The 25,682-nt window shown below is 37.7% G+C and overlaps 2 protein-coding genes across 3 annotated transcripts in view; one reads left to right on the top strand and one right to left on the bottom strand.

The window, feature by feature from the left end:
• The window catches only part of LOC126190706 (trifunctional enzyme subunit alpha, mitochondrial), a 157,446-nt gene extending 135,992 nt beyond the window's left edge, over nt 1-21,454 (bottom strand). Inside the window, exons 1-3 of the mRNA XM_049931175.1 lie at nt 21,299-21,454; nt 21,009-21,118; nt 12,548-12,820 (exon numbers count right to left, since the gene is read on the bottom strand). Coding sequence (XP_049787132.1) covers nt 12,548-12,820; nt 21,009-21,118; nt 21,299-21,371 — 456 coding nt within the window. The 5' untranslated portion in view covers nt 21,372-21,454. The remainder of the gene's footprint in view (nt 1-12,547; nt 12,821-21,008; nt 21,119-21,298) is intronic.
• Nucleotides 21,455-21,488: 34 nt separating this feature from the next.
• On the top strand, nt 21,489-23,570 carry LOC126190708 (ras-related protein Rab-30). 2 transcript variants are annotated; one of them, XM_049931176.1, is made up of 4 exons: nt 21,489-21,756; nt 22,351-22,532; nt 22,618-22,862; nt 22,956-23,451. In XM_049931176.1, exons 2-4 carry the CDS (start codon nt 22,353-22,355, stop codon nt 23,152-23,154), a joined length of 624 nt encoding a protein of 207 aa, XP_049787133.1. In that variant the 5' UTR covers nt 21,489-21,756; nt 22,351-22,352; the 3' UTR covers nt 23,155-23,451. The 2 variants fall into 2 exon arrangements, with proteins under 2 accessions (XP_049787133.1, XP_049787134.1); XM_049931177.1 differs by lacking the exon at nt 21,489-21,756 and adding an exon at nt 21,837-21,924 and having other exon boundaries at nt 22,956-23,570.
• Nucleotides 23,571-25,682: the final 2,112 nt, after the last annotated feature.

Genomic DNA, 25,682 nt, shown 5'->3' with positions numbered 1-25,682 from the left:
AGAAATGTTCATCTTTTGAAGCAAAGCAATCAGAAACCCAATTTTCGACTTCTTCGTAGGAATCGAAGTGTTCCTCAGCCAATGCGTGTCCCATTGATGAAAACAAATGGTAGTCGGAAGGGGCCAAGTCTGGTGAATATGGTGGGTGGGGTAGCAGCTCCCAGCCAAGTGTTTGGATTGTATTCTGAACCAGTTTTACTTTGTGTGCAGGTGCATTGTCGTGTAAAAAAATTACTTTGCCATGTCTTCTGGCCCATTCTGGTCTTTTTTTTCAATCAATGCATAGTTCAAATTGATCATCTGTTGTCTGTAGCGATTAGTATTCACAGTTTCACCGGGTTTCAGAAGCTCATGATACACTACACCTTTCCGATCCGACCAAACACAAAGCATTGTCTTCTTGCCGAATCGATCTGGTTTTGCAGTCGATGTTGATGGTTGTCCCTGATTAACTCATGATTTTTCTCGTTTAGGATTCTTAAAATAAATCCATTTTTCATCGCCAGTAACAATTTGATGCAAAATTGATTTTCTTTCATGTCTTCGAAGCAAAATTTGACAAATGGTTTTTCGGTTTTCCATCTGTCTTTCATTCAATTCATGTGGCACTTATTTTCCACACTTTTGGATCTTTCCCATAGCTTTCAAACGGTCATAAATTGTTTGTTGTGCAACATTTAGCATTGCTGCCATTTGCTTCTGACTCAAAGTATCATCTTCATCCAATACTGCTTGCAATTCAGCATCTTCGAAATTTTTTGGTGGTCTTCCACGTTCTTCATTTCTTACCTCAAAATCATTACTTCTGAACCGTTGAAACCATGTTTTGCATGTTGATTCTGATAGAGCATGATCACCATATGCCTTGACAAGCATTCAATGCGACTCTGCAGCACTTTTTTTCAAATTAAAACAAAAAATTAATGCTTTCCACAAATCATCACTTTCTGGTACAAAATTCGACATTCTTAACACGATGAAAACATGATGATGTTTGTTCCATGACTTTATGTATACTAAATATCTTTGACAGATGTCATACCAACCAAAACAAACAAAAATTAAGGCTCGTTCACAACAAATGTTCCCTATTTGTATCTTAACGCTCATTTCATACCGGTACTCCTGGTAAAATAAGAGGACAGTTGCACACTATTAACTTACACTAGGGAGAAAATTACATATGTCCTATAATCGTAAAAAAGAATCTACTAAATGGAGGTCAATATTGCATGTTACACATAGATAATAATGGTGTAATGCTGATGAAATGCCTGTGAAACAACTGGAGCAAAACAATATAGTCATATACGTGTGAATACAGACTGAAGGTAAAACATTTGATTACAAGTTGTCACTGAAGACATTTCTGTGGCCATAAGCTGTTGATGGAGAGGGACAATGAAGCTGCTTGACGATGCCAATTTTTAAGGAACACCTGCAGCATAAACATTAACAAGGTAGTGTGGCTTGACGAAATGTGGGTCAATTGTGGTCACACTGTCAAATAGGGCTGGACAGAAGACACCGGTAAAAGGAACAATGGCAATCCCTTCTAGCAAGAGGGCAGACTAATTCGTCTTCATGCAGGCACCTTGCAATATTCTCTCTCAAACAGTTTCCCACTTTTTAAATCAGAGAAAACAGCGGATTATTACAAACAAATGAACCATGCTAAATTTACAAAGTGGTTTGAAGACTCTGCAACAGCAAAGCTTAAAGAACTGTCAAGAATTGTTCTAGATAAAGCTTCTTAGCATCCAGTAGTTGTTGACAAGGCACCTACCACGACAAACCAAATTGAGAAAATGATTTGATTGGCATCAGCATTACAACATGGATATTAATGATGACCTTAAAAATGGTGGACCTTACGGGAAAAAATCTCTCTTCAAAAACCACAGTTACCCTATACAAAATCAACGAACCAGCAAAGAAACATGGACGTACAGTCATTAGGCTACCAGCTTTCCACTGCCATTTCAAACCAGTAGAGTTAATATGGGCCCAAATGAAAGGTTAAACTGTGAGGAATAATAATAATAATAATAATAATAATAATAATAATAATAATAATAAATTTACGCAAGAGAAACCATCAGGAACATCAACTCTGAAGACTGGACGAAAGTTGTCAAAGATAGAAGAGCATTATGGAAAGAACATGGCAGAATGAAGCTCTTTTGGAAAATTTTACTAAATGACAACAGTGACACTGACACTTCAAGAGCCCACCACAGAAATGGGGGAGGATATTTTCCATTATTGCTGTGGAAATGGAGCACAAGTCGATTCAGCTTCATGTCCGGCATAAGTTAGGGAAGGGTGGGGAAGGAAGTCGGCTGGGCGCTTTCGAAGGAACCATCCCAGCACTTGCCTGAAGCAATTTAGAGAAATCACAGAAAACCTAAATCATGTTGTCTGGATGCAGGTTTGAACATTCATCCTCACAAATGTGAGTCCAGTGTGCTCAATACTGTGCCGTCCGCCCCTGGTAGCTGAGTGGTCAGCGCGACGGAATGTCATGCCTAATGGCCCGGGTTCGATTCCCGGCTGGGTCGGAGATTTTCTCCGCTCAGGGACTGTGTGTTGTGTTGTCCTTATCATCAGTTCATCCCCATCGACACGCAAGTCGCTGAAGTGGTGTCAACTCTAAAGACTTGCACCAGGCGAACAGTCTACCCGATGGGAGGCCCTAGCCACACGGCATTTCCATTTCCAGCACTGTGCCACCTCGCTTGGTTATCAGTGGTCTAGAGGAGGCTTGTATTACAAGTACAACTCATCTGCGTGACATTACTGCTGAGCAGGAATGGCTCTAGTATTGACACAGGTATCACACTGCTGCTGAGGGAACGAGGCATGCAAGTACATTGTGTTTCAAAACAGTGACAACGGGGAAGCATCATCTTTAGGTAGTTCAAGCAGGTATATTAGCTACTGATTAAAATTTGTGTGGGAATAGTCATGATTTCTGTAAAAATATTACATCTTTAAATTGTTTTTGTCCACCTGATGCCTCTTTCCCTGTGTGCAGTTGCAGATGAATTGGGAAAAAGCACGTACACAAAAATTACTGGAAAGAACACACTATGCATGGATATTCTCATATCCATGTTGCCTCAGTGCTCAAACCCTCTGCTTTGGATCCCTTTCTTTGTTCAGTAGTTGGTGCTGCATCTATTGTGACCAAAAGGTGAAAAAAAGCCATAAAGGCGACTGTGGATAAAAATGTAAACAACAGAGGTACTATACTACAGTGGATCGATACATGGAGCACAGTAACACACAACAGAAAACTGCATTCATCATACTAGCTTTCGAGCAGTAGCTCTTTTTCTAGCAACAGTGCACTCCTTCACAAAAACAGTGTACTATTACTAGAGAAAAAAGGGGTAGTGTAGGGTAACATGGGTTATTCTTGGGAACGACCTGTTACACTGAAGCAGATCACGCTGGTGAAAAATTTATATAATGTGAAAAATAAACTATACGCGCCCCAATCTGCAATCTGTGCAGACGGTGCGTATGCAGTGGCGTGACACAACATGGTGAGCGCATTAGCACTTGCTGGACATGGACTTGGTAATGCCCTTTGAAGGTGTCATGAACACCTCAGAGAAAATTGAAATCTACAATGTAAACCCTTGGGAGGAATGGAGACTATAAACTTTTTATCTTAAGTCGAGTTCAGTGTGGTCAGACATACTGTATGGTGTATTTGAAATTATGAGTTATTGATAATTGGATCTGTCTTTATAATTAACATACACAGTTGAAACAATACAGAAGATTATCACTGAAGAAGTGTTCATTCACTTAGCTGCTAGAAATAGTGAGACACACTCTTACAGCATCATCCTGCCTGGAGACAAAGTCGAGAAGAATAAATTCGAGGACGGCAATGGTACGGAGTAGCCGGACCACAAGGACAAAACGATAAGGCAACCATATTTGATGAAGAAGAGTAAGAGGTAACAGATCACATCAAACAGACAGAGCTGCCATTCAGTGTTCCCTACTCAAGGTGTGGCAGTCAAGTCATCATACTCACACATGAAAAGGAAACACTGCACTAGTGCTCAAAAGCTAGTGTGAATGCTGTTTTCTGTTGTGTGTTACTGTGCCCCAAGCCGTGATCTGCTATAGGTGAGTGGTTGCCTTCCCCATATTTTATGCATTGCTCCATCCAAGAACTTCCATTAGAGATTCTACACTGTGAGATGTACAAAGTGAAAGCTGTTTTATTTGTAAATTTCACAAGAAATGTTGCAGCATGATTTTCATTTTTATGACTGGGAAGCTGAAAACCAACATCTCTAAGCCACGATACTGTTATGCGAAACACAGTTTCTGTAGAAAGAAGGGTGGCTATAACACTTCACTACCTGTCAGCCGGTGATTCATATAGCAGTTTCAGATATTTGTCATGTTTCAAAACAAAGCATTTGGTTGATTATTCGTGGAACTGTGAAGCGCTTGAGGGAAGTTCTTGGTGATTATGTGAAAAAATAAATAAAATTACAAAATGTCTTCCTTTTACTCCACAATTTTTGGTACAGTGGAAGTACCGATTTTAATTAGAAATGACACTTCAGCATTATTCCAATTGCTGCATTAGGTAACAGTTATTCATTTACTTGCTATGATCTACATTTTACCACCTCCAAATCAACTTCCAGGAAGGGAACTATACATTCCAAATGTTCTGTTAACTGATGATGCTTTTCCATTACCCCACAACATAATTGGACTGTTCTCTGTTGCACCAAAATGAATATACAATTATAGACATAACAGAGGTGGTTGTATAGTGGAAAATGCATCTGGTTTGATGGCATCTGTTTTTAGAGTTTTAGGAAACCAATGGAATTAAAAGTGGAAAATGTTACTGGTGTCACTGCTGCGAGTACTTGCATAATTTTCTATGGAAGTAACAAATATCTAAAAATATTTATACCCCTTTTGGTGAGGTAACTGCAGGATCATTGAGAACTATAACTTTTCCTGATACAGGTTTTAGCTATGTATTTGTATTCCATGAAAACCACCAGCTGATGCCAAAAAATTTGGAGATGAATTTTTAGAATATTTTATAACTGAAAGGGGATCAGTATCTCAGCAAGGCAAATAAATGTAAAATTGATCACGAATGTAATACAGATCTCATAAATATGTAAATTGCTCAAATGAATAGAAGGCAATTTTACTATCCCACGAATTATAACAACTGTACTAATTTCTGGCACTGTATCATGACCATTGGCTTATTTGCATCCTTTAGAAATGATAAATGCCAAAAAAGCTAATCAGTTCTCTTGTATGCCAAGCAAGAGGTGCATAACTAATACAGCGAGAGGCCACTGCCACATGGGCACAACCACTCTCTGGTGTATGTCAGTGCCACACAGCTGCTCCCAAATGCCACTCTCAAACTCCTCTTCATGTTTCTGTGAACCTTCATTCAAAACATCATTTATGTCCACCGGAAGTGTGGGCAGCCAACAGAGAACAGTGCCAACTGCAGACTACTTTTCTTCCGCATTGTACTGGCAGCCATAAGCCTCGAGTTACTGTATCTGGCCCAAACAATACTGTTCCTGCATGGACAGTTCAATATTTGCTGGGGGCATGGAGGGGGGGGGGGGCGCACCACTTCTGCTGAATTATGACAATGAAATTATATTCAGGTCCACAGCACATGCGGATGCAGACTTGCTTTCACACATGTCAACAGGGCAGGCATGTTTTGCTTAACAGCTGATGTTTTGTTTTTCAACAGATATCTGTATTAAAGACACTGGGTAATTCCTGATAAGAAAATTGTGTGCTGTTGACAGCAATAACAGATTTTGGCAAAACTTCAACACAGAAGCCCTAGGAAAAAGCCTGTGAATTGTCTGTGTTCAATGTATTCATGACATTTGTCTCACAAATGGAAATTTGGGGAAAACATCAATGAGGATCAGCTAGTAGCTTCCGAAAAATGGTCCTCCAAAATCAGTATACAGACATGAGCAGCGTTCTACTGCCTGTGGCCACGGAAAATATTGTCAAGGTAGAGATGGCTCAAATTTTTTACATTAAATTGCATTTAGCCAACATCATTACAATGTCTTTTTCAATATTTTTCTAGAACTGATTAATTTCAATTTTAAAGCCACTCGTGCAGCAACATACCAAGCCTCAACAACAGTCTAAACAAAAAATTTTACACTTTGAGGACTGGACAGCTAGGGTGTCGTTCTACTGTGCATTTTCATTTTCATAGTTTTTCTGAGTTTTGTTTTGCAGGTTCTATTGAACAGAACTTAGACAAATTTATGGCATTTGACAGAGGGGTCTTTAAGTTATGAAATACTGCCAAGAAATAGGTGCATCTCAGTGACAATTTTTTTATACTTAAAGAAAAATGTATTGTCTTAACACTGACAACAATTTTTTTCCATCTTTAATTTCCTAAATGGAGATAAGTTTAGAATTTGTTTGTACTAAAATAAAACATGGTTTTCTTTATCGAAAATTAGTTACATTTGCCTTCGTGTGAAAAATTTCAAAGCATTATAGAAAACAAAGTAAACATCACATTCTTCACAACAGTACCTGGTTTTCCAGATCTTGCCTTGTTGCTTTTGGCAGACTTCTTGTCTGTCTGTGAAACCTATGGTCTCCCTGAGTGTGGTTCATCTTCAACATGTTCTCAACCTTCTAAAAATTTGAGATCTTGATAAGCCATGTTCCCCATTGGCCCATATCAACTTTGGAAAGGTCACACTCACCGATTCCCAAGTTGATCACAAAACTTTCTCGCATAACATTACTCTAAATTCTGCTGTTCCATTTTCATAACATAAAAAAAAAAATAAAATAAAATAAAAAAATTGCTCGCAATGTTGTCAGTATCATTACTTTTTTCACACCTCGAACATTGCTTGTCTTTTTGGAGTAAATCCAAGTGACAAATGAGATACGTCACTCATCACCATAGGGTTAAAGTCAATGAGCTGGTACTCATTTCAATGTACATGTATGGGGAAAACGGCATGGGTACCAGGCACAGTCACAAAGCACTCATCAATGCTCTGCTTTAGATCTAATGTTCAAATGGAGTTTCAATGTGTCATACAAATCATATCCAGTACCACTTTACTGATATGCATATAGGCAGAACTCCTAGACTGTTTTCTTTTCACTGTCAGAAGACCTATATGTGCTAGACAGCTGATGGACCTTGCGATGCAGCCAGTAGCCACCCCCACTAGTGCCCATACCTTTAGCAGCAGGTCCCAACTACATCCAGCATGTGATGAACTGATGGACACAGACATTGCATCTTCCAACTGAGAGCAGCCTACAGCCATCAAAAAGGTAATGCTTGACTGGCCTCCCCTTCATCATGGTTTTGCATGGGTTTCCTCCACAGTGCTGCAGGTTAATGCCAGCGGGAGAAACATATGTGCACCCACCAAATACACACACACACACCATCAAACAGGAAGTAAGACAGTAATGAATGGCTTCATCAGTACCCCACCCCACTCCCCGTGGGAGGTACGTTGTGTACCAGTATTTGTACACAACAAATACTGCAAGAAGCTGACACCACATGGGCACTGACACTCACTTGGCATCACCCAGTGCTGTGCAGCAGTCTACAGATGGGGGACACACAATTATGGACTTCCTGCTCCTCCTTCAGCACATCATTTATGTCCACCAATAGTGTGAACAGCCAATGTGAAAAGCTGTCAACTGCAGACAACTTTGTACTGGTGGACACAGAGGCACCAAAACACAACACATCACGGACACTCAGGCAGTCTTGAACCAGCAATTAGAGAGCTCACTGCAGTGCCTGCAGCCCACTCAGTACTAACAGTCACTATGTATGGAGTAACTGGACTATCAATTGTCCACTCAACTATATATCTATATAGTGGCAATATACAGACTGGCAAGAGACAACAAAGTTATTTAGATATCATTCAATTAGGTGCCATGCATCAAATTGTGCCAAAATGAAATACCATTTTGCATCATACTCTTAAATATTATTTTTTATTATGTTATCACAGCTTTGTTAATGCCATGCCATCAGGCAAGTGTTCATTTGTAATATTAAGGAACCATAGCAGGAAAATAGTTTTCTGTTAGAGTGGATGTTTGACTCAATAAATAGCAGCATTCAGTTGTGTCATTCACAACTTTGATGGAGAAATTTTCTTCTGCCCCACTTTCACTTTCCTTATTTTGATACCTTTCATATTCTTTGCAAATAAGAGCAAGGACTTAATTTTGTTTTTATTCCGGCCAAGTCAAGACCATAATTGGCAGTAAGTTCCTGTAGTGCATTGTGCCTCAAAGTTTAATTCAAATAATCTTTTGACTAGGAGTCCTGCAATACTTCTCTTTCCCCAAAACCTTTAATAAATTTGAGTGTACACTCTTTCGAGTCAACAGAAATCATTTCCACTGATCAGTCACTTGGAACACACAAACGTCACAGAACACAAGAACATACATGTGAGCAACAGCTGATAAGAAGTACTTGTCACCTGCTAAAAAGCAACAGATTCCCAAAGTGGAAAGGGATACACTTTTACACATGGCCTCCATTTCAGGGAAATTATGCATGCACAAATGCACATGTGTAAATGCACAGTTGCAAACTGAAGTGTATCCACAACATTGAACGGAATCTTCAGCAACACTTTTGTATTCCATCTGTATTTCAACCTTTACTGGTTCCTGCCACATTTAAGCATCATGATGCCAGTATTCCTTTCAAATATTTTTTACAAGTGCACATATTTTCAATCATTCTTCTACAGATACTTCTTTCATGCTCCTTCATGTCAGGTACCCCAAAGCTTCCAACAAAAAGGTCGAAATTTTTTGTGATTTTTGTTTGCATAACTTCCAAATCACTTTTACTGGATACATATCCCAGGGATAGGGAGGTACTCTCAGAACAGGAAAGTCATTTTCTACTACAATCTGTTCACAATATAAACAGGCTTAGATTTATTTGCCTTAACACTTACCACTTATCACTAGGTCAAGTATTTTGTCTACGAGCTATGTGGCAAGGAGCACTGTGAAAAGAACGAAGCATGTGTATGCGGGATCTGTGAAGTGTCATTCCTGCAACTAGTATAAATGTAACATGTACTGTGTTGTCTGAAAACTTTTTTAATTAAATAGAAAAGCTTTTCTGTCTTTATTCTGTGTGAGAGTTGTCTGCCCCAAGACATCATATCTGATGTCTGCTCTCTACTCATGTAATGAATAAATGTAAAGACAGATTCTGTGATACATACAGAAGACACCTGCATTACAGATTACATGTATTAGTCACTTGCAAGGGACACATGAATCCCCCACTTGCTGCCCCTCATTAGCTTTAACAGTTAGTTCCACTGCTTTCCAACAGCGGAGGTTTTCAAACGTGCTACACAGAGATTGTGCTAGCAAAAAAGTTCCAACAGGTTGAGCATGCAATATGTATGCTTCACATTCAAAAGCCTGTATTCTACTCTGAATCATCTAAGTAAAGACCCTCCACGGTGGCCAGAAAAACTTCAAAGAGAGACTCAAACTAACTTGCAGTACTGTCAACTTTCAACTCTAGGTGGTTGAACTTCTAACCTGGAAAAGAACTAATTATTAAGATATAGCACTCATCAAACAACAAGGTCGACAGGCCACTGTGGTAAAGTGTATGAGGAGAAAACAGGCCAAAAATTCTTAGGAGAATTTCTCATCATCTGGTCCCCACATTTATTTATGACCTCTGTGGCAAAATTTTCATTACTTATGAGGCTGTTAACCACCTCTTCATGGGATGCACACATTTCCTAAGGTTCATCAAATAATACATAAAAAAAGTGAGTGTTAAATGCAAGAGGAGTTGTTTTGGGTGCAGTGTTGAAATTTTAACTACCTCTTGTGAATTTTGCAATGTTCTTACCAAATAACTATTTGCAAAACGATGACCTAGAACATCCAATGTTCACTGGCCATACTTAATATAAATGAGAAAACAAAGAAGTATATCTCATATGTAGACATAATTATTTTCCACGTTACGCTTGGGAACAAAATTTCATCTTATTAATCAAATGAGGCAGTGTGTTTTATTGAGAGACTGTGTGTGTGTGTGTGTGTGTGTGTGAGAGAGAGAGAGAGAGAGAGAGAGAGAGAGAGAGAGAGAGAGAGAGAGAGAGAGAGAATCATCTGGTTAACATGTAAACCAAACAATTTAGTATCATGTTGTACAACTGCTGCTCTAAGAATCTTGCCATTCAATTCTGTCATTGTCTTGTCTCAATTACACTTAAATGACAAACTGTAGAAATCTCTCTCTCTCTCTCTCTCTCTCTCTCTCTCTCTCACACACACACACACACACACACACACACACACACACACACACACACACACTCACTCACTCACTCACTCACTCACTCACTCACTCACTAGAAACATGATTTTTACAGGCATGATGTTTTACTCATCAGCAACTGACAAATGAGGAAACATAAGTGAAACATCAATAGCAATTTATTGGATCCCAGCGCACATTCAGTACCCACTGAAAGTTCAGGCACAATGGAACATTCAAAATATGTCCCTCTGATCACCAAATAATGGAGAATTGAAAGACTAACTGCTTTAGTCTTTAACTAACTCTTTGACAGGTGTGAAATGCCTTCACATCCGAATTATCCAATACACGGTATAATTCACTTTCGTTAAGAGCTGAATTATTGTAGTGCGAAGAAAATTCAATAAAAGTAATGCAATGTAAGACAGCCCTTGCCTCTGTAAGAAGAACCAGTTACAGCAGATTAATTTTGTAGTGACCAAAGTCCCAAGTCTTAAAATAGAACTGCAAGTAGGTAACAGGTTACCTCACCGTAATGTTGCAAGTATAGCTTCTGTCTTAAGTAACGTTTCTATCTTAAACATACGCAGTATAAAGGTATAAAGACAACTGCAACAACTGTCAGCTCTTCTGGTGTGTTCCCTGTGAGAAACACAAAACATGAAAGGGAAAAATCACACATTAGCAATTAAAAGGTGCTGTTATCCTAAATTTGTTTTGCTGCATTGGCCAAAGATAATTTGTTTCTTATTGCACCCAGAAAACAGTTTATACCTCAATTGCAAACAGAAGTTTTAGAGATCTGCCATATATATATAAAGTGTCTCATAAAATGCTTGGCTACAAATAGCACATCAACGTGAAGTGCAGAATCATAAGCAGCAGACTGTGCTGTGAGTCTTATTTATGATATTGCAATTCACACGGACATGCTATTCAGAAGCAATAATTACATATCTGATCATTTTTACAGCACTGGGACCCTTCAGATTTTTAAAATACTTTGTGACTACAAAATTTCTATGTCTCTAACAGTATTGTGATTGCTACATCCAGTGATGTCACAATTTCAAATTTCTAAGGTCTAATGGAACTAATTGCCCTACCAAACTAATTCTCCTCTCCACGATGTTTTCAGTACCACTGTCTTTCTATCAGTCCATTTCACTTTGTTTTGTATGCTTCAATTTCATCCAACCGAATTAAGACTTCTTTCACTATAAAATTAAAACATTTTTTTCTTCTGGTTACACTTCAAACTACTCGTAATTTCTACTGACTTTACATCCCTGTCATCTACAAATTATCCCAGTATTTCATTTACTCACATACTGTGTTAGAACTGTAAACCCTAAAACAAGGGATAACCTACTGGGGCATGAAATACGTGTATGAATTATTTGCTACACAGAATTAGCTACAGTAAGCAGCTTTTATACAACACAAATTCACATAACACGATATTAATCACAGACACTTGGTTTTACCGTTAATGTTTCAGTTTGCCACAAATATCTACTTGCGCACATATGAAAATATTAATTTAGACAAGGGAAGAGTGGTTGCTGATTTAGCACTATTCAAAAGTGGTAGTTACAAAAGAGTGAATTACTTACATGAATATGTAAATATTCAGTACAAAATAATTATGTATGCTACAATAATGTAAGCTTACTGTATCATAGAACTTGCTCACTGTTGTAAATATGTTCAAAATATTTCAAACACACATACTGCAGATAATACATATGGTGGAGTAGGTGAAATCTTGTTTGGGTTTATAAGTTCTTTCAGTTATGTCAGATAGCAACTTTTTATCAAGCCATTTTGTGCCTCTTTTAGGCAATTTATCCTCTATATTACCCTTTTTTATTGTAGAAACTAATTTCAAGCTGTAAAAGCTTTAGGTTCAATGGTTTCAAACATTTATACCAGCAATATTGGAACTTTTTGTAAAATCAACCAGCGCATTCATTCACATGTATTACATACTTCAAAGATATGTACTGTAAAATATACAAGAACTGAAAGGTTACAGCAGAAAAAATCATTCCAGACTGTAAGCATCCATAACATTGATAACATTTCCTACAAAACAAAACAAAATGTGCTGTTACTGAACTGAGTGTGAAACAGAAAAATGTAATAATTTAGACTTGCCTCAAGTCCACCTCCAAGACAAGGACCCATAATAGCTGCAACAATTGGTTTTTTACTATTTTCTATGCTGGCCAGAAGCACGTGGGCATCGCGAGATATCTTTGAGACTTCAGCTTCTGTTTTACAAGCTTGTAACATATTAATATCAGCACCAGCAATGAAACTTCCTGGTTTTCCTGATATAATAACAGCTGAGGTAATTGCTGGATTGCTTGATATTTGTCTAAGTGCATCTTCAAATCCTGCAGCCACATCCTTTCCAAGTGTATTGACCTGAAAAATCAGCAAGTTTCAGAACAGATCAAAGCAATACGTAGTTAATACTTCTGACAATACATTAATATAAATTATTACACAATGAGGTCTCTATAATTTTATTAAACTAGCTTATTCACATAAATAAAACATGACAGCATCGCAGTATCTTTACACTAGCAATAAGCTCCTTCAACATTTATAAGTGCTCTTCATAATGCTATTCCTAATATAATGCAGGTGTCATCCTCATTCTAAGATAAATACTCTGCTTTCACTCAGCCCTAACATACTATATCATTATCAATTAATATTTTTACAAGCAAAATTTGACAATATAAATCACTTCATAGGTATGTTGTTTGACTCACTTTCCTTATTTTACACCACAACCATATGTGCCGCATCATAGTCAATTAGCACGTTCAGAAACATGGCTGTATGAAGTAAAGCAGACATGTATTGATTTCAGTTGATACCGTGTGAGTAGTAGTTTCAATACGTGATATTCAAGTACAGTCACTACCCTCTATTTGCAACTATATGAGGTTTGGCACTTAAGTGGCAACTATTTATTTACAACTTACACAAAACAGAAACATTTCAAAGTTTTGCAGTCCTTCGGAGTAGTCACAATCCTTGTTTATAACATGTTGCCAGCAATATGGAAGTCTTGGGACACTCTTAGCAACACCAGTTCTGTTGATACTTCAAAGTGGAGTGGTCTATTGCTCAACGTATCTCTCTAACAGTTCTGTAGTTAATGCTATGAAGTGCTACCTTCAATTTAGAAATCAAGTTGAAGTCATAAGGACTTACGTCTGAGGAGTGTGATCAGTGGTAAAGCACTTCAGAGACCCATCCACCAAAGAAATCAGTCAACTTGGGCCATATGTGCCCGAATATTGTCCTCCAAAAATACGAGCAGGTCTTGCAGAAAGTGTTGCCACTCTTTTCTCTGAGATAGTTGCAGGCAGTTGCCACTTCTTTCTCTAAACTGTTCACACAAAAGTGAAAAAAGTGGAAACACTTTCCGAAGGAACCGCCCATCATTTTCCATAACGATGCTTGGCCACCTAAAACGCAAGATGCGATTTCAGAATGAGATGTTCACTCCGCAGTGGAGTGTGCGCTTGATATGAAACTTCCTGGCAGATTAAAACTGTGTGCCAGACCAAGACTAGAACTCTGGACCTTTGCTTTTCACAGGCAAGTGCTCTACCATCTGAGCTACTCAAGCACGACTCATGCCCCATCCTCACAGCCTCACTTTTGCTAGTATCTTGGTCTCCTACCTTCCAAACTTCACAGAAGCTCTCCTGTGCACCTTGCAGAACTAGCACTCCTGCTAGCACTCAGACGGTCGAGCATTTGCCCGCAAAAGGCAAAGTTCCCAAGTTTGAGTCTTGGTCCGGCACACAGTTTTAATCTGTCAAGAAGTTTCATATCAGCACACACTCCATTGCTGAGTGAAAATCTCATTCTGGAAACATCCCCAGGCTGTGGCTAAGCCATGTGTCTGCAATATCCTTTCTTCCAGGAGTGCTAGTTCTGCAAGATTCACAGGAGAGCTTCTGTGAAATCTGGAAGGTAGGAGATGAGGTACTGGCGGAAGTGAAGCTGTGAGGACAGGGCATGAGTCGTGCTTGGGTAGTTCAAATGATAAAGCACTTGCCTGCGAAAGGCAAAGGTCCAGAGTTCGAGTCTCGGCCCGGTACACAGTTTTAATCTGCCAGGAAGTTTCAAACTATCCACATGACTGGGACTGCTAAAGGTACCCTAAGACTTCCACATAACTGGCAACAGATTATACACAATGCTTTTACTGGCAGATAGTTCAGAACACCATATCTAATGGCAACAAATAGACCATACCTCTGAGAATGTCCAAAGTGCAAAGGACAGATATATATGTTCCATAAACTAAATAAAAATCAGTAATGTCGTACCTCAATGAGAAGCTTGAAACTTTCAGCATCAAGCAAGAGCCTGTAGAAGAACTAAAGCTCAAGTTTTACAAAAAATAACTGACCATGTTCTGGATAGATATGTATCCAATAGAACAGTTCATAATGGGAGGGACACTATGGTGCACAGTCACTGCAAAGAAACTTCTAAAGAGACAGACTCCTGCATAATAGGGATAAAACAAAGCTTAGGGCTACATACAGACACTGAATGACACATTTGGCTTTCAAGAGAGCAATACGTGCAGACACAATGAAGAATGTAGCATAATGTTGTCAAGTGATCTTTCACAAAACCCAAAGAAATTCTGGTCATATGTAATGGCTGTTAGTGGCACCAAAGTTAATGTCCAGTCCCCAGCAATTGAGACAGGAACTGAAATCTAGAGCAGAAAAGCAAAAGCCAAAATCCTTAGCTTGATTTTCAAATGTTTCTTTTACAATGGAAAATTACCCCAATTTAATCCCCATACCTCTGAAAAGGTGAGTGAAATACTTAGTGTCAATGGGTTGAGAAATTGTTGAAGTCATTAAAACTGAGCAAATCTCCTGGGCTCAATGGAATCCCGGTCAGATTCTATACTTTTCGACTAAGTTAGCACCTCTCCTAACTATAATCTACTGTAGATCCCTCGACAAAAAACTGTCCACAGTTCTTGGAAAAAAGCTTATGTCACACCTGCCTTCGAGAAGGGTAGTAGAAGTGATTGATATGTTGTAGAATCTTAGAACATATTCAGATTTCAAACATAATGAGGTATTGCTAACAGAATGAACTCGTCCATGTCACCCAGGGTGGATTTCAAAAACATGTATCATGTGAAACACAACTTGCACTTTTCTCACATGACATACTGAAAGCTTTAGATCAAGGCAATTGGCTGGATACAGCATTTCTAGATTTCCAAAAAGCATTTGATTTAGTAACAACTACACTAGTTAAAAGTACAATCATATAGGGTACCAAGTGAAATTTGTGACTGGATTCCGGACTTTTTGGAAGGGAGGACACAGCTTGAGTGGAGAGTCATCATCAAATATAAAAGTAACTTCAGGTGTGCCCCAGGGAAGTGTGTTGGGACCCTTCCTGTTCATGTTGTACATTAATGACCTTGCAGACAATATTAATAGCAATCTTAGAGTTTTGCAGATGATGCAATCATCTATAATGAAGTACTATCTGAAAGAAGATGCATAAATATTCAGTAAGATCTTGATAAGACATCAAAGTGGAGCAAAGATTGGCAACTTGCTGTAAATGTTCAGAAATGTAAAATTGTGCACTTAACAAAAAAAAAAAAACCCCAACAACAACAACACCACACACATAGCATCCTATGACTACAATATCAATAAGTCACTGTCTGAATCTACAAACTCGTACAAATACCTGGTTGCTTCGTCGAGCTATGAAATGGAAAGATAACACAGGCTCAAGTCTGGTGTAAAGCAGGTGGTAGACTTTGGTTTATTGGTAGAATACTGGGGAAGTGCAACAAAGGAGATTGCTTACAAATCACTCGTCTGATTCAAATATGTGGAACCCATATCACATAGGACTAACAGGGGATACTGAACGTATATAGAGAAGAGCAGCACAAATGGTCACCAGTTTGTTTGATCCATGGGAGAGTGTCACAGTAATACTGAAGAAACTGAACTGGAAGATTCTTGAAGATAGATGTAAACTATCATGAGAAAGGCTACTAATGAAGTTTTAAGAATAGGCTATAAATTACTCTTGGAATATAGTACAACCCACTATGTATCACTCACATAGGGGTTATGAGGATAAGAGTAGAATAATTACAGCACTCACATACAATTATTATTCTCACGGTCCACACATTAATGGAATGGGAAGAAACCCTAGTAAATAGTACAATGGGACGTACCCTCTGCCAAGCATTTCACAGTGGTTTGCAGAGTTCAGATGCGCACAGAAAAACTGCGAAACGTGTATCTAGTTTGTATAAAGTGTAAATAAATAGTTGCCAGAGTAACAGTTCCACCCTTCTTGCGTAGTATTACTTGCCATCCTGCATGGATCTACATCTACTCTGCAAACCAACGTGAGGTGCATGGCAGAGGGTACATCCCAATGTATCAGTTATTAGGGTTCCTTCCTGTTCCATTCAAGTATGGTGCATGTGAAGAATGACTGACTGAATGCTTCTGTGCATACAGTAATTATTCTAATCTTATCCTCACACTCCCTGTGTGAGCAATTTGTACAGGTTGTAGTATATCTCTAGAGTATTCATTTAAAGCAAGTTCTTGAAACTTCATAATGTCTGTCTTCAAGAGTCTTGTCATTTCAGCTCCTACAGTATCTCTGTGATACTCACCTATTGTTTAAACAAACCCGTGACCATTTGTACTGACCTTCTCTGTATATGTCCAACATCCCCTGTTAGTCCTATCTGGTACAGCTTCCACACACTTTAGTAATATTCTAGGATGGGTCACGGAAGTGATTTGTGAGCAATCTCTTCAGTAGACTGATTGCACTTCCCCAGTATTCTACCTGTTCTGGCATAACCACAAGAGCTGAAACGAAGATGGAGAATGCAGGGCCAGAGAAGGTGGTGAGGAAACTTCAGTGAATAGCCCTCTGACAAGGACTGCGCCGCACCAGGTGCGACCTCTGCAAGAAGTGAATATAAGCACCGTTCCTGCCAGCCTTGGCCACTCAGATCAGCTCTGTATACAGACATTAGTGGACAGTAGAGGCACTGTTGTAGACCAGCACTCGCAGGTCAGTTCTTAGCGATGTGTGCCAAACTTGCAGGAACATTGCATAGCCAATAATATTACTGTTTGCTTGTCGCCATCGCTTGGGACTATTCCTTGTAAATCTCCACATTAAGTATTGTCAATCTGCTTTATAGAGATAATACTACTAATGTTATCTACTTGAATTGTTGTATAGCATTCCAAGAATGCAGCATCCCTTAGGCATCCTATACGAGACTAGTGGACAAGACCCAACACTACTAATTAACCTAAGTCTACCACCTGTTTTATCCATGGCTGAACCTACATGATCATTCCATTTCATATCCCTACAAAGTGTTATACCGAGGTACTTGTATGAATTGGCTGATTACAACAGTGGCACATTGATATTATAGTCATAGGGTACTACTATTTTTCGTTTTGTGAAGTGCCCAATTTTTCATTTCTGAACATTTAGAGATTTTGCTGAGTTGGTTACAAGAGTTGTCTTCTTCACCTGGTAGATTCGTGGCACAACCCTCTTATCCCCTTTGGGAGATGCAGTCTGTCAGATCATTGCCTGTTTAAATTTAAAGGAGATGCAGTCTGTCAGATCATTGCCTGTTTAAATTTCTGGAAAATTAACAATGCTTTTCATGATTTAACATGTTTGTACAAGTTACTCCAATTCTCTTTAATCTAATCCAGCAGTGAACTCAGCTGCAAATTCAGTATAGAATCTGACAGTCCATCGGGGCCTGGAGCTTTGTTCAATTTTAACAATTTCGGCGGTTTCTCAACATTACTGACACTAATATTTATTTCATTCATCTTTTCAGTGGTAAGAGGATTAAATGGGGCAAATCTCCTGGCCTTTCCTTTACACAAGAACATTTGAAAACTGAGTTAAGCATTTCCGGTTTTGCTTTGCTACCCTCAGTTTCACTTCCTCTCTCATTCGCTAGGGACTTGACATTAACTTTGGTGCCACTAATAGCCTTTACATATGACAAGAACTTCTTTGGATTTTGAGAAATATACTGACAATATTTTGCTATGGTAGACACTGAAGGCATCATGCACTGCTCTCTTGACAGACAAATGTGTTTCATTCAGCATCTATAGGCTTACACTTCGTTTTATATCCATTTTGCAGTAATCTCCATTTCTTTACAAATTTATTTACAGTGACCTGATATCATGGAGGTTCCCTCACATTATGAACTGTTGTTCTAGGTACACATCTATCCAGTGCGTGGTCAATTACCTTCTTTTAAACTTGAGCCACAGTTCCTCAACATGCTCCTGACCTGTGCTGAATGTTTCAAGTTCCTCCCTGAGATATGAAACTACTGATTTTTTTTTATCTAGTTTACTGAACATATTTATCTTTCTGCTTGTTTTAGAAGCCCTTTGTACTTCGGTAATCACTGTTGCACACAACCACATCATGGTCACTGATACCAGTTTCGGTGTGGACATCCTCAACGTGGTCAGGTCTATTTGTTTCCATTACATCCAACATTTCCATCGTGAGTAGCATTCCTAACCATTAGTTCTAGTTAGTTTTCAGAGAAGATATTTAGCAAAGTTTCACAGAAGTTTTATCATGCTCACCACTAAAAAACTGTAATTTTCCCCAATTAATTGTTGGATGATATAAGTCTGCATTAATGATTACACTATGACTGGAAAAATTTAGTACAAGTGAAATGTGGTTTTCTCCTAAGTTTTCGGTTATATCAGGAGATGAGTCTGGTGCATGATAGAAGGATCCAATTATTTTATGCCCACCCCTGATACTGATTCTTGCCCAAATAATCTCAAATGCAGCTTCAATTTCTATCTTGATGGATCTCAGTTTTTTGTCTACTGCAACAAATACAACACCTTCACTTCCCATTTTCCTATCTTTTGGTATACACTTAAATTTTCCCCAAAAATCTCATTGCTATCAATTTCAGGTTTAAACCAGCTTTCTGTATTTTGTATTATGTGAGCTTCACTGGTCTTCATACACGCTTCAAACTCTGGCACATTGTTGCAAATTCTTCGGCAGTTTAGCATTGCGATTTTAATATTTTTCTTTCGATCTTACACTGATACTTCTGGGTTTCCTACAGCTGTCTTTATCTGGAGTAGATGGAGAGTCACCTAATCTAAAAAACATTTGTGTGCACCCCCCTCACAATGAACTACCTGAGTAGCAACCTCTGATGTGTAGTGCACACATGACCATTTTGTGGGACCCTATAATTCTCAATGCTACGGAGGAAGTGCAGGAAGTCAAAGCCTACCTTGTCACAGAACTTTTCATGTCTCTGGTTCATTGCTTCCACTCGACTCACAACCAAAGTGCCAAGATCAGTTCTGGAGACAATGCTGCAAATTGTGAGCTACATGAGGGAATAAGCAAATTTTCAATGAAATTTCATACCTATATTCTTTTTAAGCTTTTATTTCCATGTCAATTGGAAGTTGTTAATACAAGTTTACATTACAAGGAACTATAGGGTGTTTCATAGCCAGAAAGTAGATTCTTACACATTTCTAATTCCACACCTCAATAATCAACTGACTTAAATAACTTGTGGATTGGATTATGTAGGTTGCCATTCGCTTGCCTGTTGTTACCACTGCATGAAATATTTTCATTAGAGGTTATAAAGAAGCAGTTTTTTAGTAATGGATTAAGTTTCAAATGCAAGCAATCTGAAGTATTTTGCCGCACCCTGTTTCACTGATATAACTTAACATCAAATTTATAAGAAAACTGAATAACAAGTATTTGTTTACAGTAGTTAATTGTAAACACTTCAGTAACAACATAGATCACAATCAGAGAATTAGTGAGGCCAACAAATGGGAATGGAAATTTAAGGTTGTGGTAACACTGATTTGTGGTGTAATCCTATGTCTACATTTGCTCGAATTTTAACGATAACTTTGCTACAAAAAAATGGCCGATAATTCATTAAAAAAAAACCTATCATGTAACATACAAATTTATGACAAGTTTTTTGTTTCATACTATGTATGTGTCATACATTTACATCAACAACGGGGGAACAAAAAGTGGGCACTCCATAGCTAATGGGACGAAACATCTATATATCTACGGATGCAAGACAGATTTTCGGAAGTTCTGCAAAGATTGTATATTGATCTGTCCCTTGATTTTAAAAGTATTTACTAAAATTAATGTGAGAAGTGATGTTTATCAGGCGGTTGCATGTATTCTTGTACGTCCATAATCTAGCTAGTGTATTTTCGAGTTCAGCATAGTTCTGAAAAAGATTTTTCCGCGGAGTAAACGCTGTAGACATCACTGTCACTTTATATGATAATCTACAAGAAAGATGGGTATATCAAGACGACCGGGTGATTTCGATTGTACATAAGATTGACAAGCGATGCACCTTATTACAAATTACAACAATTTATAGTTCAACTTTTAGAGTATCTCATTTTGATAGGGTATTTGTTTTATCTTTTTACTCAAAAAAGATAGGCCAACATACCTTAGAATTTGGGGCATCTAATGTTACAACACAGACGCCATCAACTATCTTCGTTCTTACGGGGCCGCTCTTTGCTGCCTCTGTTGCATACAGCCTTCGCGACAAGTTACCTTGAAAGAAATATTATTTTGAAATTACAAACCTAAAGCCAGTGTCACAGTGGGGTATCTACATAGGTCAAATTTTTGTACACTGAGTACTAATTTAATAAATATTAAAGGTTATACGGACATATGCAGAAAGTCACAATATAACTTCTATATTCGTATATACGAGTTACAGTTAATTACCTATCAACCGAGAAACCTTCATATTCCGCCTACCAACGCAATCCAGGACCCCACAAACCCTACTGCTGGCCATCACCTTCTCCTGAGGCCAAAGATCACCTGCATTCTGTTACCACAGTAGCTCAAAGTTCATAAACACGCACCGAAAACAATATTCATCGTACTTGACTACTAGCGGTTGTTGAAGCATCTTTATGAAGCTTGTGTCTGTGCACTGAAGAAACAATATTTACATCATGAAATGTCCGAACAATGGACGCTGCCTTTTTTAAACAGATAATACATTTTTTTTAAAAAAAAGACAAGGAACTCGTTGATCATTAAATAATACATTCGTTTAATTAAAAGTGGTATCGAAGAGATGTACTAATTAAAACTAAACTTCCTGTTGATAATTGTCTATTACGTTAAAAAGATATATAATATTTCGCTCTGTTCAGTTGGGAGACGTTTCAACGGTACGTTCTCATGTATAGTTGTGTATATCGGCGGTATTTTACGTGTGTGTTAACAACATATACACACGAAAACAATAGCATTTGGTAGTAGGGTAAGGGCTGTGTTACATTAAGCGACTCACAATAAACCGTAATCTGCTTGTCGTGTATGACAGCGGATTTAAACAGGCATGTCAAAATTTTGCCAGGATTTTAATCGTCGTGCGGATCCTTATTTTCATTAGACTTCAACGTACTATTGAAAACCTCTTTTGATATAGTTGCCAAGGAAAATATGCATTTTTTGACATTATGTAATATTATACCCTGTGTTCATTGTATTTTCACAAAGTAATTATTTCTTGTAGTCCACCGAGTGTTCTATTGAACCAATTGCTATCTCACTAAGATCCTATTACAAGTGGTTTACCGAATTGGTATAGACTAAAGTAATACTTAGCAGTAAATTATTTTTGTAATGTCATTGTCATAAGTCAGTCTCATCAGATTTACTGAATATACATAACAATCCATGTTGCCACCTGTTTTATTTAAATTTTTGTTAAGTGTAGTAATATTTGTAGTATAATATTTTTGGAATCAAATATTTTCCAGGCATGGCTTCAGTGAAAGTGCCTGAACAAAAGGTTATACTTTGTGGAGAGTATGGTGTTGGCAAAAGTTCTCTTTTCCGTCGGTACTCCACAAATACCTTTGTGACTGCAACAGATAGGCAGTCAACATTGGGACTTGATCATTTTGACAGAGAATATAAAGTATCTGGAAAACACATAAAAGTATGTTGAGCACCATGAAGTAATAGTATCCTTTTGTAGTGCAGTGGGAATTTCTCATAAGCACCATATATGTATGTGTTTTCAGCTACAGTTATGGGATACTGGAGGTATGGAACGTGTTGCATCAATCACGTCCAGTTATTATAAATTTGCAGAGGCAGCCATACTAGTATTTGCTCTAGATAATGCTGCTTCATTTCATGTTTTGTCCCAGCATCTCCTGGATATAGTGACATATGCAGAAAATGCAAAGATATTCCTGTGTGGCAATAAATCAGATTTGGAAGGTCACACTCCACAAGTTACTGAAAGTGATATGGAAAGTTTTTGGTATGATTAAATTATGTATTTTGTAAATGCTGTTATATTTTAAGTTATTTATCCATGATGTTAATATTCACTGTTTTTTTTTCCCCTCTACAGTGAGCAGTGTCATAATCTAATCAGTGCTACATACAAAACTTCATGTAAGACTGGTGAAGGAGTAGAAGAAATGTTTGCTGATATTGCACATCACTTAGTGCAGGCAAATAGGTCACGTTTAGAATTACAGACAATGGACCAAGAATCTTTTAAAATCTCAGCCCCAGATGAAGCTACAGAACCATCATGTCTGTGTTAACATATTTTTGCATGGTTGTGCTCCTTGAACTGAACTGTGAAACACAGTGAAGATCTCTCTTTATATATCAAGGGAGTTTACTCATTTAATTACTGTCTTCCTAGGTAAGAAATGAAAAGGCTACTTTCATTTTCATTGATTAGCTCATGGTAAAATGTATTCCAATTAATGAAACAATTTAACATAAATTTTATGTAACATAATTGATTATTATATATAGCAAAAGATTTTCATCACTGTTACACTTCTCGACAATCCATCCATTATATGTCCTTTATTTATGCCAATATTTTGTAGTTAAATGGTTTGTATGATAATACTAATGCTGTACAAAAGTGATTTTTTACAAATATATTTTGTGTGTTCTTTGTAACTATGTAAAGTAAATTGTTTACTTGATCATTGGAAACTTATTTTTTCAGACATTGTGCTTATCAGTCTAGTGAGAACAATGCTGTTAAGAACTGAGTGCATGAGATGCATTTTGATAAACTACTGAAGTGTAAATGTGAATAGACTTGAGCTTCACAGAGTTATTCTAGATTGTGTTTTCACATTCTTCTCTTTCTCCAGCATCCCTAAGTTCTGTGTGATTCATTCATTCTTTCTTTCTTTTCTTCCTGTATGTTTTGATCAATTAAGAAATGAAAATCTAATAGGCAACATTGTCTACATTTTGTTGATCTTCCTTTGTGTTTCCATTCCACGCTGTATAAATATCATGCGTTGTTATTAATTGTCATTTCTAACTTAATTAGGTAATGAGACATGTGAATCTCAAACGTGTGTAAGGGACGTAAGTCCTGCATAGTTTGCGAGTATTATGTACTGCCATTTCTTAAGATTTAAATTTGAGGCTTAAATTGTTTTTGTTACTACACAAAACATTGTCACTAAGCTGACAAAACAGAACTATAAGCGATAGAGTAGAAATAATAATGGAGAACTAGATTTAGATTGTCAGGGCATTCTCCTTTCAGGTTGGGCATAGGTATGAATAAAATTATCTAAATTAAACATACATTGTAAACAAATGAAAGCAACAAACTACATTATAATTGATACAGAATTGCTGGACAGAATTTCCTTGCCAAAGATGAGATATTTAGCAACGCCAGTAAATTTGTTTAAAAGTATATGACACTGTCATAGCTTTCAAAGCTATTAGTTTCTCAAAGGAACACTGGAAAATACTGAATACTAACATCTTACCTTGTATAATGAAACGAAATTTTTAGAATTTTCAGTGTCACTTCAGTCATCTTAGCGTTACCTTAAATGGGTGCTAGAGTTTAAAGTAACTAATTTTCAGGAATTATGAAAGGCTTCCACAAACCTTTATTTCATAATTACTGCACTGCATGAAATGTGCAAACTACACTTGTTAGTAATATGACACTTCAGTTTTACAGTGGTGGTCCCCATGTGCAATTAGGGCTAATCAGTTAACAGAAGTGGATCCCAGTCTTTCTGGGGTGACAGTGACCTGTAATTCTTGTTTAACTTTCCCTAACATCTCTGTCCCTTCAGCTAGAGGAAGGAAGTAATATTTCCAAGTGCTGGACTAGTGTCGTATTTTTTTGTGTTTTTGTTGGCAGTACTAAATTTTTCATTTCCCAGAGGTAAGTACTGGCCAGAGATTACATCCTATAATATTATAGTTTTCTGGAACGGATTTTCCTTTTGATACAAACTGCTCTATGACAGATGGAGGGAGGGGAGGGGGGAAGGAAGATTCTTAAATCATAACACTAACTGGACAAATAGGAGTGCCGAGACCATGACATCCTGCTGCAAATTTTTCTGAAGCATGTTTTGTGACTTTAGGTTTTTAAGAGCAAGCAAATGTTGCCATTAATAACACAGAACAGACTTAAATGGCAACACATTTTGTTTTGTAAATTTTAATTATTTTGCGATTTTGTAGTTTTAGATTCCAAATGGTGTCTAAAAACTAAACTATGAATTGTATGCAATTTTAGTAAATAGTCCTGTTGCTTGTTATAGTTCCTGGTAGACAAAAAGTACCACTGACAGTCTGATTTGCTAAACTGTAGGGATCTTCTGAAATCAAAATCACTTATGTTCTTTATGGGTTTGGAGTTACATTAATACTGTGCATCTTTAAATATTAATCGTCTAGTGCAAACACATCCTGTTCTTTGCATGTGTATAGGACACCCAGTTGTTATAAAATACTCAAATTATTATAGTTACCTTCTTGCCTTAGATCTGTGCAGAGGTAAGACATTGGACTTGTATTTATGAAGATTATGGTTCAAATCCAGCCATCCATATCTAAATTTATCATTGTTTCCCTGAATTGCTCAAGCAAAATCTGGGAGTGATTGCTTTGAAAAGGATGTGGCTGATTTGCTTCCCCATTCTCCCACAGTCTGTGCTTACGCTGTGCCTCTAATGACCTCTTTGTCAACTAGACATTAAACCCCAATCTTCCTTTCTGCTTTAGATAACTAGCACCATGTGGCTACTACTGATACAGAAAAAGTGGTGTGTAAAACTTGTTG

The sequence above is a fragment of the Schistocerca cancellata genome, chromosome 6 (genome assembly GCF_023864275.1).
Source record: "Schistocerca cancellata isolate TAMUIC-IGC-003103 chromosome 6, iqSchCanc2.1, whole genome shotgun sequence".
Taxonomy (NCBI): Eukaryota; Metazoa; Arthropoda; class Insecta; order Orthoptera; family Acrididae; genus Schistocerca; species Schistocerca cancellata.
Note: the sequence above shows the minus strand (reverse complement) of the source record. Positions and strands in the feature narration are given on the sequence as shown.